The following is a 14,712-nucleotide window of genomic DNA, read 5'->3' on the forward strand; positions in this document are numbered from 1 at the left end:
GGTTTGAATATTTATTTTACCATAGTAACATTTAAATTCTGGTTTAATTTTTTTATCTCAGTTTTTATTATTCATTTAAAATGAGACAAATCTGCTATTATTTTAATCTCCAATCTGTTATTTATCAGTTCAGATAGTTTTTTTAATGCTTTGATTACTAGCAGAAGACACTAACCAGTTTTAAATTCCAGTTGCGCATATGGGGCACGTTGTAACACTGCGTTACAATGTGCTATTCTATGACATTAGCGATGTAATTTACACTATTTACTTCAATTAATTTTAATGAGAAACAACGAGAAACAGGCGAATAAAGACTGACAGTCAATGTTTAATGTTTAGAAATTATTATTTCAAGACATGTAAAGCATTTGTGCTCGTTTATGTGGGCCGTCCCAAGCATGGTTGCAGTGTGTTCATTGTCTCCGAAATCAGATTATTTTGAATTCTTAAAAAACGCCATTATTTTACTTGGGGGGTATATATATACAGTGGGTACGGAAAGTATTCAGACCCCCTTAAATTTTTCACTCTTTGTTATATTGCAGCCATTTGCTAAAATCATTTAAGTTAATTTTTTTTCCTCATTAATGTACACACAGCACCCCATATTGACAGAAAAACACAGAATTGTTGACATTTTTGCAGATTTATTAAAAAAGAAAAAACTGAAATATCACATGGTCCTAAATATTCAGACCCTTTGCTCAGTATTTAGTAGAAGCACCCTTTTGATCGAATACAGCCATGAGTCTTTTTGGGAAAGATGCAACAAGTTATTCACACCTGGATTTGGGGATCCTCTGCCATCCCTCCTTGCAGATCCTCTCCAGTTCTGTCAGGTTGGATAGTAAACGTTGGTGGACAGCCATTTTTAGGTCGCTCCAGAGATGCTCAATTGGGTTTAAGTCAGGGCTCTGGCTGGGCCATTCAAGAACAGTCGAAAGTGTTGACTGGTGTCACTATCTCGCGAACGCGCCGGCGGATCTCCACCAAATACGGGGGATCCCTTCAGCTCAAGGAGCCCTCTAGAAAGCCACCCTCCACGCGTCGGTAGCCCCCTGGGATCGCTAGATCGGTCGGCACCGGACCGAGAATTTAACCAGCCGTAATTCCCGAACCCCGGGGGCTATCTACGCGGGGGTGGTCTCATTCGAAAGAGGGCCTCGAGACATACACTCGATTCGCGTTCGATAGGGTTCCTTGAGCTGAAGAGATCCCCCGAATTTGTTGTGGATTTGCCGCGCCGTTACGGAGATATGGCCGTTCAAGTTTCAAATGGTTTTCCATAGACTTAAGCTTTAAAGCCTTTCATCCATGTCGCCAGTAGCAAACAATGGAGCGTGCTCTGCTGGACAAACTAAGTAATTACACCATTTCAAGCATTTTATCTGCATTATATGTTCTGTAAAAAAAAAAATCATATCGGCGGCATATTCGCCGATACCGATATATCGGCGACAGGCTCATATCGGCCGATAATATCAGCAAAACAATATATCGGTCGGGCTCTATCTGGTACCCAACCAAGCCACTGCTTTCTACATCTGTGGCCATTGCGGACCAAAAACAGACTGACCTTGTCCTAAAACTGCAGCTTGAGTAGATAAATGACGTGGATCGAAACTGCTGTGTGTTTAAAACCTGTTACCCCCTGGTTTCTAAGGCATGATAATGTGCATGAGCATTAAAAAAATGCCGTAAATGTTTAAAGCCTCACCTTGCCAAACTGCCGCAGGAGCTGAATAAGGGAGCCCTTGCCGAAGGAGTTGGTAAGGCTGGCATGAAAGGCCAAAGTGGGGTGTTCCTGAGAAAGAACTGCAACCCAGCGTTTCTACAACATAGACACAAGAATAAGCAAGAATTAAATTACAAAAAAGGGGCCACACATATAAAAATGTACATAGAATGATCCTAAATGTGAATGAACAACAGTATTCATTAACGTTCCTATGAATGATTTATAAAATGCTCGAAGGTCCAAAAATGCTCCTAAAAGCATCCCTCTTTATAAATCACATTTTATCATAAATTCAAAAGCACTGTGAACATATAAACATATCATTATTATATAATACCTATATACTGTATAATACCTACCACTATATAGACCAGTGATGGGCAAACTTGGCCCTTCCAGGCCACTTTCCTGATCCCTCTTTATAGATCACATTTTATCATAAATTCAAAAGCACTGTGAACATATAAACATATCATTATTATATAATACCTATATACTGTATAATACCTACCACTATATAGACCAGTGATGGGCAAACTTTCCTGCAGAGATTTGATCCAACCCTGATAACACTCACCTGCCTGTAGCCTTCTAGTAGTCTTGAAGACAATGATTAGCTGGTTCAGGTGTGTTTGATTAGGGTTGGAGCTAAACTCTGAAGGATAGTGGCCTGGAAGGGCCAAGTTTGCCCACCAATGATTTAGACAAAAATGTTTTTGGAAACATCTCTTAATTATTGAATTCAATGGTTTCTATTACTACAGATGTATATAATTTAAGCACTTAGCCATACAGTCTGCATTTACAAACATTTGTGGAAAAAAATGGGTCATTCGGAAGAGCTCAATGAATTCAAGTGTGGTATTGTGCCACCTTTGCAATAAGTAATTGCCAATGACTTCCATAGCATGGGGAAAAATACTATGGAAGATCATTTGGACCATCAACAGGTTGTTTACCAACATTCTTCAAAATGTCGTCTTTTTTGTTCAACTGAAGAACGAAATTCATACAGGTTTGGAACAACATGAGGGTGAGTATAACATGAGAGTGTGCATAATGTGCCTATTTATCTTTCATACTTTTCATAATTGATGTTGAATTATTTTAATTACTGGTTTGTGAGCATAACAAATTTGTACATATGGTTTTCAGATGGAATACACATATCATTTTCATTTCAGTTTGTACCTTTAGAAATCACAATGTGATCCTCACTTTTGATATAGGAAGAAAAGCATGGAATTTAGAATCAAATCTGGATGTATGTGCTAAATTTCTACCTCGGTCTAGATTCTAAGTGATCTATGAAATTGTTTTTGATAAGACAGAACCGATTAAAAAAAACAAAAAAAAACACAAGGGCACAAGCTGCCTAACAAGAATCACCGCAGAATGATAAGAGATTCCCTTAAGTTTCAACAACAAAATGAATGGGTTTCCCAATCATTTGCCTGTTAGGTTTACAAAAGACCTCAGTCATAAATCTGAAGGAGGTAGGCAAATGCTTTGTTGGCTTGAATGCAAAGGTCTGCAGCTGATAAAAAGCTGGTATAACTCCCTCATTCTTTGTTGTTCCATTTCAGAATCACCAATAACATGAATTACAAACAAGAATTGCAGATGTGAAAGACGGAAAAATATCTGTCAGGGAAGGAGCCTTTAACTGGTTAACTATTACAAATTTTAAGCAAGCCAAGATAAACATGCCTATCTGTCAGTGAAACAAACTCCAGAAACAGTAGAATTGAATGTACGACAGGACACACTGCAGACAGTGGCCTTGTTCCAGAAACCTAGTGAGCAGCCTTGCTGTCTACAGCCTAAGGTGGTTCCATACATCCTAACTGTTCTGGAACAACAAAAGTGACCATTTTGGATCACTCTACATAGGAACTTGCTAAGTTAACAACACGATACTCATGTGACGTTCTACTCCGAGCAATTCATGTCCTCAGACTTGGAATTATGCATTTCTATGGCAACACTATCAACGCCTAAACAGCACCTCAATAATTCTGTCACATGGTACAAGTCCTAGCTCTCATATTTTATTAATACTTTTCACTACTGAATAAATAAGTATATTTATAATTAAGTTTTCTGACATTTTCCACCAACTGCAACAGGATTTCAACAAACTGGTGTTAGCATTTTGCTAAGATAACAACATGAAATTCTAATACATGCAAATACATTGCACCCATATATATTGGGTAAAATTGTCTTTTTTTTTTTTTTTAATGAGACAACTGTTTTATCAATATTTTATGCTACTAAAAGAATAAGATGGATCATCAAGATTTCTGAGGTTTCTGTTAACCCAACATAAATGGATTAACAGAGGCTGATGTTAGCATGTTGCTAAGCTAATGTCACAATAATGACAGTATAGTTAAGTCACAAATGCAACAGTCAGTTTTGTAATGGTTACTTTTCTGAAATAAGACATTAAGTTTTGACAAGCGAAGGTATCCTGCAAAACTTCTGGAACAGTAGCGTGCCTATGTCACCTTAAAATACCCCCTACATAGGCAGCTCAACGGATTTTGGAACTGATACTGGAGTATTCCACTTTCATTTCTTACCGTAACCCATGTGGGAATGAGGTCACACTTATTGAGCACAAAGATTAGGTGTTTCCAAGGTTTCTCTTTCTTCAGGTAGGACTCAATGCTCTGGGAACGAGTGCCCATAGGGTCCCGAGCATCTAGCACCTGGATAATGACGTCTGAAGAGTCGATCACCTGCACAAAACATTGTTCATTTGAGGATATGACGTCATTGAGCAGTGCTATGGTTTTTCCTATAACTTTTAATGAAGGTGTTGGGAGATGGTAATAGCTACCTTATAAAGCTCGCCCCAGATCCTCTTTGACTGCCCTTTCTTAAAGATTTCCTCTCGAGCCTCTTCCCTGCAGTGACGGGAAAATGAAATGGCTTTAAGCCATTTATTGAGTCATGTCATGATATAGAAGCCAAGTTTGCTAGAAAAACAAGGCTATAGTTTGTTCCTGTAGTAAGTACAGAACTACATATTTTCAGAATCTCTAGAAGTCATTCGCTCACTTGACTCCGCTGTCCTCAGACACCAAATCACGGTCTTTGTCAGCACTGTAGCTCTGAGCAGAGACCTCTGCCTGTTCAGCAAAGTCCTTCAGCTCTCCCACAGACAAGATGGGCCTCTTTCTTTGTGCCTTTGGCCCAAACGTGGTTTCAAACGTCTCTGTGTCCAGAATGTGCACCTTGGAGTTCTACAAAACCAGCAGAAGATCAGTTGTCAAACAGATTTCATGATGACTGTTTTATCGTCTTCATCATAAATCTTCATAACTTTTGGAATTTCTTTGATGAGGCATCTGATATTTTAGCCCTTGCAAGCAATTTGACAGCTCTCTGTGCTACTATTATTAAAAAGAAAGAAGCCCCAATGATTTATGGTAGAGCAGTGTGTACTCATCTGCACATTCTATGGCTTACAAGAGTGTGTCAGAAAATTTTGTGCCACACAAAACATGATTTCTTCTATAAAGCATATACTAATATGGCTTTATTCACATTGCACATAAATCTATTTTGTTTCCTTATCTTATCTTGAGGATTGACTTTCTGCGTGATGAAATGGTGAAATCAGTTTGTTTAGACAGTGTAGCCTGCACTTTATCTACTATAGAAAAGATTTAAGCATAAACACGATGCTAAGTGACATAATTCACTAAATGAGGGTCAACTTGTTTTGTGGTGTATTTGGCCACAGCTTCAGAAAGCACTGCACACTGTTGAATCCTACACATGGAAAACTTTAAATCCGATCTGACCATTTAGATACATTCCAAAAAAATCAGATGGTAATCTGCAGTTCTCAAACTAAATGCAGATGTGGTTTACATTAAGTAAACACCAGCTTTCATGTGTTCTTTTAAATATATAGAATGTTAAATACAGTACTGTTCCAAAGCTTGTGGTCAGTTTTTTAAAAAGAAATGAATACTTACATTCATCAAGGATGCATTAAATTGATCAAAATTGACAGCAAATATTTAAAATAAATGCTGTTTTTTAAACATTCTATTAATCAAAAAATCCTGAGAAAAAACAACAACATTGACAATAATAATAAAAAATTAATGAGCACCAAAGCAGCATATTAGTATAATTTTTGAAGGATCATGTGACTGGAGTAATGGCTGCTGAAATTTCAGCTTTGTAATCACAGGATTAAATTACAATTTCAGTAATACAAAAAAAAGAAGAAAATGGTTAAATAGAAATTGTAATAATATTTCATATTACTGTTTTTACTGCGTTTGTGATTAAATAATTTAATAAATAGCCTTACGAGCATAAGACATATCTTTAAAAAATACATTTAATAAATCTTAACAACTCTAAACTTTTGAATGCTAGTGTATATAGAACATATACTTTAACAAAAAGACAACTAATTTTAATAGCGTTAATACAGAAAAATATGCCTTAAGATAAAGTCATACAAAAGCCAAAGAATAATGAACAAAACTTCTTACAGTTGAAGTCTGTAACTGGACCAGGCTAAATTGCAATCTGTAATGACCTAAAAACAAAAGGGAAGCCATACCACTATTGCAACAGAGGATGGAATAAAACAAGCAATTTACAGATCTTGTCAAAGCCAGTAACATTTCTCGTAAGAAATTCTACTTCTGGTAAAACTATTTCTTCGGAACAATTGACGTGGATGATAAAAAACAACCTGATTTGAGGCTAACCACCACATCACATGTTCAAAATATTTCTGAGAAAGAGAAAAAATGGGCGCAAACAATGGGCATTATGGCACATGTTGGAGGAGCGGCTCAAACACCACAAATCAAAAAGAGAGGATGAAAATCAATAACTGACACAGTTTTGCCAGTTCCCAACAAAAAACAAAAAAACAAAACACAGTGAGTGTGTCACAGTCCTCAGACATAGAACAAAATAAATTAGGACGTTCATTATACAAAGTCCCAAAAGGTTTTGCTCACACATGGAACAGTTTAGATGTTGAAGCAAATAAACAACATTTGCAGAAGGAACATGAAGAACAGAGCAAAACCTTTTATTTTATTCTGAGCACATATATTTTGCTCTGTTATTTACTACTGGCAGACAGCAGGCCTTTAGGTGCCAAAGAGCAAGTTCTATCACGGGTCACGCTATGCCCTCACTGCACCATCAGACTAATAAAATCACTGTACCGTTATCATGGCACAACAATTGTTCTTGTTGTGTTCTTATCGTAGTGCCGCATGTGTTACATAAAGTCCACAACTTACAAGACGTTTAGCCAAGAGGTGTTATGAAAAACTGTTTTCTCATTGAAATACAAATGAGCAAAGCCAGTTGTTCACAGGAATTGCCAGAAATGAGCAGCTGACCATTCAAGTCAGAAACATTCAATCAACAATCAAATGACAACACACAGTATCATACACTGAATCTTCTAACTTTGGAACGATCTACGTAGACAAAAACTCTGTGTATCATAAAAAAGCACATCTAATGCCTCATTAACTAAAAGTATTATTAATCATTTTCGGTAATTGAGACGAAATGAGGTGAAATAAAATACAAACCTTATTACATGAAAACCTTAAAAAATGTGTTGCCTGAAATAAGTATAAGCTGAAGTGCTTAAATGACTAAAAATAAAATAATAAATTAAAGCTAAAGAGAAATATATTTTTAAAAAACACATAAAAATGACGAAAGCACATACAATTTGAAATGAAATAATAAGGAAAATGAAAAATAAAAGCAAATAAAAAATATCAACAACACTATAACAGTATATAAATATTATATACTCATGTCAAGCCCAAAGTTAGATGATAGCATGTTGCTAACATTATGATATTCGAATAGGCATAAAATGATATAAAACAGATTAATTTTTTTAATTGATATTTTCTGGTTATAACTGAATTATAAATAAATTAAGGATTCATGTTACTTGGATGGATTTATTTCACTGAGCTCATCACAATGCATTACTGGATTGCCTGCTCTGGAAAAACTGCAAACCAAACTGCATGCAAACAATTAGCCTACCTGTCCTCTCACATCATGCCACATGGTAACAAAACAACAACAGGATTTTTGTATAAAAACAGCATGCATGTGTAACTTGCATTCATACTCACATGTGCTTTTATTCGGTCATGCAGCAAGGACATCGGTAGCTTAGTCTGTCTCATCACTACTCGGTACGGATCTTTCTTTACCGCGTTCATCTCTTCCTGGAATTTCTGTAAGGATGACTGCTTGATAACACGTGTATTGGCTGTAAAGGAAGCATATCGGGAAACAGAAGAAATATTCACATATTCAAACATAGTTACATGCAATATGGATTTTGAACGGTATGACCTCAGAATAAGTGGCCTGTCATATTACTTAGAAAAGATGGCTAGTTCCCTCAATAAAAAGCTAATTCCTTTCAATCACACGCACTAAGACTGATTAATAAAAAAAAATAAAAAAAATCCATTGCTCTTACCAAACCACTTGATGTTGGGCTCAACTCTGGCCACAGTTCCAGAAGCAACTGTGTTCTGGTACTGCAAGGGCTTGATCACCTTACCTCGACTGTTGCTGTGGGCATATAAATGAAAGAGATATACATGCTTCATCATAATTTAAAAACTTTATATTATTATAATTATAATTTTTTAATAAAATAAAATAACAGCTCATTGTCTTGTGACTGGAAACCATACAATTCACTGTGTCTGTGCTCACTTGGTAAATAAAGCTCATTCTGAGTCTATTCTGAATTGTTATCATTTTTTATATGTAATTTTGTAAATGACAGGTCTGATTGTTACCATCTCTGCTTCTGCCTGTACATATTCAACCGTTTGATGGTGGCACGGTCCCTCATGTTGTTCCCTCCAGCTCCCTTGACCCGGTCTATGGGATAAAGAATGTTAAAAGAGACAAACATTGTTATATACAGGGACATATAGTGCAATGTACAGTAACTTTATATACACTTCATAACTGTGACAGATCGTTAAATCAAAGCACAAGGGCCACGATTAACAGAAGAGTCCTTTGTGTCACTTCCAAAGTCCACCAAATTATAGAGGTAAAAAAAAATGTCTCTTATGTTCACCGAGGCTGCATTTATTTGATCATAATATGGTAAATCAGTAATAATGTGAAACAATATTGTGATTACAATTTAAATGAATGTTTCTATTTGAATATATTTTAAAATGTAATTTATTCCGGTGATGGCAAAGCTGAATTTTCAGCAGCTAGTACTCTAATCATCAGTGTCACAGGATATTTTAGAAATTTTAATATGCTGATTTGGTGCTCAAGAAACATTTTTTTTTATTATTATTACCAGTTTAAAAACACTTATGCTGCTTAATATGTTTGTGGAAATGGTGATACTTTTTTCAGGATTCTTTAATGAATAGAAAGTTCACTTATTTTTAATACAACACTGTAAATGTCTGTCATTTTTGATCAATTTAATGTCCTTGCTGAATAAGATTAAAATCTTTCTGACCCCAAACTTGAACAGTAGTGTACAATTTGTAGCATTTGTCCTTAAGTAACCCTTGATTACATTAAAGGGGTCATATGATGCGATTTCAAGTTTTCCTTTCTCTTTGGAGTGTTACAAACTGATTGTGAATAGATAAGATCCCTGAAGTTGCAAAGACTAAAGTCTCAAAACCAAAGAGATATTCTTGATCAAAGTTAAGACTCTGCCACGCCCCCCTAAAACGGCTTGTTCTAACACACCCTCACATATCTACCTCACTATGTGGAAATATTAGCATAATGCTGCCCAAATGTGCACACAAAGAAAGAAGGCGTGGTTTCAGTAACCGCAGTTAGTGTTGAAGCAGCATGTCAGGGAGACGCTGTGTGTTTCTAGGCGAAAGCAAAAGCACTTTATTTGGCCTCCCGAAAGTAGATGCATTTAGGAATCTTTAAGATGACTTACAACAGAACAGCAATGTATTTTATGGACGACCGTTTCGTGAACCTAGGAGAGGAGGTAATTCTGACTTTGCTATGACAATTTGGCGCTTCTGAATCAGCTACTGTTTTGTTATTAGTTTAAGTATTTGCTATCGTATCAATAAAATATGCTAATCGTTTAAACGTGAAATACTGCTTTTTGTTTAATAAGTAGTTTATTATGAGCAGTGTAAGAAATGAATCAGGGTCTGGATCAAAATGGCATTAAAAGACAGCAAACAAACAAATACCTTGGATATTTAAAATGTGACCGCTATTGTAAGTGACAGCCATAATTGCTCAGACTGACAATTTATGCTAATTCAATTTAAGCATTTGGCATAATGTTCTCATAATGGTGAAAAATTCTCCCTGAAAGTCAACTGTAGAGAGCATATTATCCCGTAAAAATAAACATTTCTGAAAAACATTCAATCATTGTGGTGGCAATCTAGAACGAGTTTGTATTCATTTATTCTTGAACACTTATAAATGCCAGGTAAAAAACGGGCACTTTGGTACACAGACATTATTAGTCTTAAAAATACAAGTGCCAGCAGCCTCTGATGGGACACCTGAAGGCTTGACAGAAGTCATGCTTACATGAAATCAACGAGTAACCCTGTAAACATAGAATAAAGTTGCTCTAACAACAGGCAACGGTGAAAACATAACTATAGAACTTCTCGTATAGGCTATTCCTCAACAAGAGTTGGCTAATGCTTTAGCTGGCTAGCAGTTCACAGCCACACTAGCGGCTTATTTAATCTTACCGGGATTACTGCTGGAGTTTGAGGGATTTATGGAGCTTTTTCCCTTGAATTTTGGCTTGACCATTGTGATCGATTACTCCGGGACAGTCCTAGTACTGCAAAATAATGAAGTATAACAGAGTTTTAGTCCACTGTAGATTTCCACGTGTTACAATAAACTACACAAACCCGGAAATGAATCATCACTTAAGCGACGACTTTTCCCCGTTTTTTTTCCTCCAGGCAGAGCAAAACTGTCAGTAGCTTATCAAACCGAAATCAGAGCAAGTTAAGAGCATCTACAAAGCCACAATTTAATTTAGCCATACTTATGTCAATGTACGCTAGCTAATAAACGGGTCTATGGGTGGTTAACATATTCCGAGGAAATAAAACTATTTCAAACACCGTTAAACGTCTTTAATAGTTATTATGCATGAAGTTTTATGACCTTAACAATTGATTAACTGTCTGGAGTATTTGTACTTTTAAAAATGCATGTATAACACAACAGAACCATTCAAATGAAATTAACAAAATAAAAATTGTTTAAAAACAAATCTCATTGGTTCATTAATAATTTAGCCTAACTTAAAATCTTGATGTTGTTAAAAAATGTCATGCGCCAGTTAACATGTTTTACATTTCCAAGTCTTGTTTAATTTTCTTTTTATTTGTTCAATACATCTGGGTCTGAAGCAGCACAAAGCTGGTAACCCTGAGCTATTTGTTTGACTAAGCACTTAAAAAAAAAATATATATATTATTTTTAGATCAACACAGCATCAGTGCAGTTATCGCTCCCATATTTTTTTAATTAACAGGACAAACATATTTAATTTATACAATTCTTTTATTTGCATTTTATTTTAGAATGACTTGATAATGCACACATTAAATTCATGCAGGACTCTGCATACCCAGAAGAGGGCATGCCGGGATAGTTGTTGCTTCAGTTGCATTGTCCTGTCCCATGTCTTTGAGCTTCAACCGATGTCTGTTTGCTACAATGAATCAAAATTTGTCTTATGCTTTTAGACTGATTAAAGAGAGCCGTTTGAACTCTTACATTTGACGTTACAACAAGATGTATATGACTTACCTGTTTTCTTACAGCATGTTCTACTCTACAATATTACATTCCACTCAAGTTAAAGGAAACAAATTGGAAAAAGGAACTATAAACTTCCATATTGTCAAAATAGAATTAAAGCAAACATTACACAGATGCATTTAAATGGTTTTCAGCTTTGACCAAAAATACATGTTATGTTGCCAGCCGGTGTATCGTGTAAACTTAAACCTGCACAGAGCCTGTGTGGAATGCGTAGATAATGGCTTCTGGGGCTAAAGAGATCGTCTTTAATGGTTTGATGTTTCTACTAAGCTAAGATTTTATTTATAAATTATAAAATAATATAATTTTCTTTTCTTTTCTTTTATTCCAACATAATAAACAAAATTATACGTTTCCTAAATTTTTTAGAAGAGAAAGAAATAAATGAAAAAAAAGTATAAGGAATGAAACTCAGTATAAGGGATAACTTAAGTTTCATAGTCTTTTGAGAGCAATGGAAATTTGCACTGATTTGCACTAATTTTGTAGAAACAGTTCAGTATCTGTTTTTTTTTGGTCATGTTTTTCTCCAGTTGTTCGCTTTCACTCAGTTAAAATCAAATGTGACAACATCAGAAATGCACTGCAAATAGTGTTCAACCAAGAAAGAAAACAAAAACAATGCATACATTTTAAGACCCACATTTCTCTGACATCCAGCTTGCTTAAACAAGAAGCTGAGATCATAAAAGAAAATGAGAGGCAAATCCTCGTGATTTCCTCAGACATTTTCTCAGAGGACTGTCTCTGAAAGGCTATTAAATTTGGATGGAGTTGCGGTTGCATGAAATTCTATATTTTGTTTCAAATCCTTTTATGAAAGCTCCAGACTCTTTGCTCATTTTTGTGATTGCTTGGTATAAGCCACGATAAAAACAATCCTCTCCAAAATTGGACTTGATTCAAACAGTACATTGTTGTCCATGAAAAACTGCCATCACGATTATTTGAAAATTGCTTATGAATAGTATTAATTAGAGCAATACATGATTTGGCTGCACTGAATATTTGAATATTAAAGAGCTAGATATTTAAAGAATATCTGGAGAAGGATTTGTAGAGACCAATTTTGATGTGCAATTGTACATTTTAAACATGGTTACATTTGCCAGATATCATCATAGTAAATAATATGTGAATAAAACTGTTGTTCCCATTGCAGTGGAATGATGAATCTTTTTTCTGACACTAAAAGTCAAGTGAGGACACAACAGTTTCAAGCTAAACACTAAATAACAGCCCAGGTTGCATTAACTCTTCATAGATAGATAGAATAGAAGATACTGAACAATATCCTAAAAAAAAGGATTCAGCCTATTTTATTGAGCAATTCAGCAGCAGCTGCAAACAGGTGTGCTCCAACAATGGATGCCAGAGTGAGAGGTATTTTTAAGATGGCTTGCTGATAGGTCTACTTTGTTTCAGTCAGGGAGGGAGAGTTTGCTTGTTTGATTTTTTCCGTCAAGATTAGGTAAAGTTGCAGGGTCATGAATCATGATATCCCTTTAGGTATTCACTTAATCTGTTCTCAGTGCTGCCAGTAAACTGCCCGGCAGCCACACGGGAGAAAGTAATGATGGATCGAGACCATAGCCTTTGCTGGATTTACTAAGCGGGCTATTTGTTGAGGGCCTGCATCATCTTTATCATTCAGGTGTACACTTGACTGAAATAAATACTTCAGACTTCTTACATTAATAAAAAAACAATATTTGCTTTCCTATTTCCAAAAAGCAGAAAAGGAAAATAATTGTAGCATCATACATATATTTGTACAAGGAAGAACACTTCTTTATTTGTTTGTTATTCCTTACAGGAGAAGAGGTGACAAATTCTGTTATTATGATTTGTCATATAAAAAAGAAAGCTTTATTACCAAGTGTGCTTGCTCAAGGAATTTTTCTTGGTAATGAAGCTTTCTTTGCACACATATATAAATACAACAACAAAAATAAATGATTAAAATTACAGATTAAATTATGAAAAGGTATACAGACACTGGACAAGTAAGAATAGACATATATACAATATTATGGATAATATGAATATGAATAAATAAGAGTGAAAATAAAGAGAAGTGAAATAATATTAAATTGTAGATTAATGTTTATATTATTTATATTATAATAAATATTTGTATTTCATTTATATTATAACATTTACATTCATATTATTTATATCTCATATCTATATCTAATATGATCACATACATTTAATATTATTGTATTCATATTATTAATATTATGCATTAATATTATTAGTACATTTTTGTTCTTAAATAATAACGATGAAACCTATAGATAAGTTCAATAATATTTAGTGTTTGTGTAAAATTGATGTTTAAAGTCAACTTTACATGAAAACGGAAGCACAAATGTGTCACGTGATCATCTGCAGTGCAGATATTGACCTCTAGCCTCAGAGTTAGCTTTCAACAGTCATCATAGCCTACAGCCTCATCACCCCTTCTGCAGTAAATTATAGCTGAGTCACTGGTAAATGATATAAGATTAAAGCTTAAAAAAAAAAGAATTGAAAGCAGACAGTTTGTCCTTTTAAGAGTCCAAATGCTATCAATTATTCTCATCAGCAAAGGGAAGTACAGATAAAGCTATACTTAAACCAGGATTTAGGCTAAACAGGTCATTTCAAACATCAAGTTAAATACCCTATATTGGCAACACTTGACTACTGGCAAAACAGGGAGGAAAAACACTAACAGACTAAAGACAAAAACAGCTACTCTTTCATGCCAAAGCAAAAGGATAAAAGTGTAGACAAATTAACATTGTTTAACCTTACATTTACATTTTATTCATTTATTTTAAGAACGTGGGAATGGAATGTTTGTGCACTTTGTGATTTTGTATATTAATAAAAGAAGTCATATGCACACTATCCACAGTTCTCACACCAGTGACAGCCAGTTACCATGACTGAACACTGTAAGTCATTACAAAAGCCAAAATCTTTGTTAATAAAATCATTGTTTTCCTGACATTCAAAGACACGCGGCGGTTTGACTGAAACAGCTTTCGAAGGAAAAAGCCAGAGGCTGATTTTTTGTAACAGAGTGGTGAATGTTATTGGCAAACATG

At 35.1% G+C, this 14,712-nt stretch overlaps 1 protein-coding gene across 1 annotated transcript in view; it reads right to left on the minus strand.

Moving 5' to 3' along the window:
* LOC107597117 (nucleolar GTP-binding protein 2-like) overlaps window positions 1-10,719 on the minus strand; it is an 18,899-nt gene extending 8,180 nt beyond the window's left edge. Inside the window, exons 1-8 of the mRNA XM_016288051.1 lie at window positions 10,519-10,719; window positions 8,590-8,674; window positions 8,262-8,356; window positions 7,906-8,045; window positions 4,811-4,995; window positions 4,590-4,656; window positions 4,330-4,488; window positions 1,715-1,834 (exon numbers count right to left, since the gene is read on the minus strand). Coding sequence (XP_016143537.1) covers window positions 1,715-1,834; window positions 4,330-4,488; window positions 4,590-4,656; window positions 4,811-4,995; window positions 7,906-8,045; window positions 8,262-8,356; window positions 8,590-8,674; window positions 10,519-10,582 — 915 coding nt within the window. The 5' untranslated portion in view covers window positions 10,583-10,719. The remainder of the gene's footprint in view (window positions 1-1,714; window positions 1,835-4,329; window positions 4,489-4,589; window positions 4,657-4,810; window positions 4,996-7,905; window positions 8,046-8,261; window positions 8,357-8,589; window positions 8,675-10,518) is intronic.
* Between the last annotated feature and the right edge of the window lie 3,993 nt (window positions 10,720-14,712).

This window comes from Sinocyclocheilus grahami, unplaced genomic scaffold (genome assembly GCF_001515645.1).
Source record: "Sinocyclocheilus grahami isolate Dianchi unplaced genomic scaffold, SAMN03320097.WGS_v1.1 scaffold228.1, whole genome shotgun sequence".
Taxonomy (NCBI): domain Eukaryota; kingdom Metazoa; phylum Chordata; class Actinopteri; order Cypriniformes; family Cyprinidae; genus Sinocyclocheilus; species Sinocyclocheilus grahami.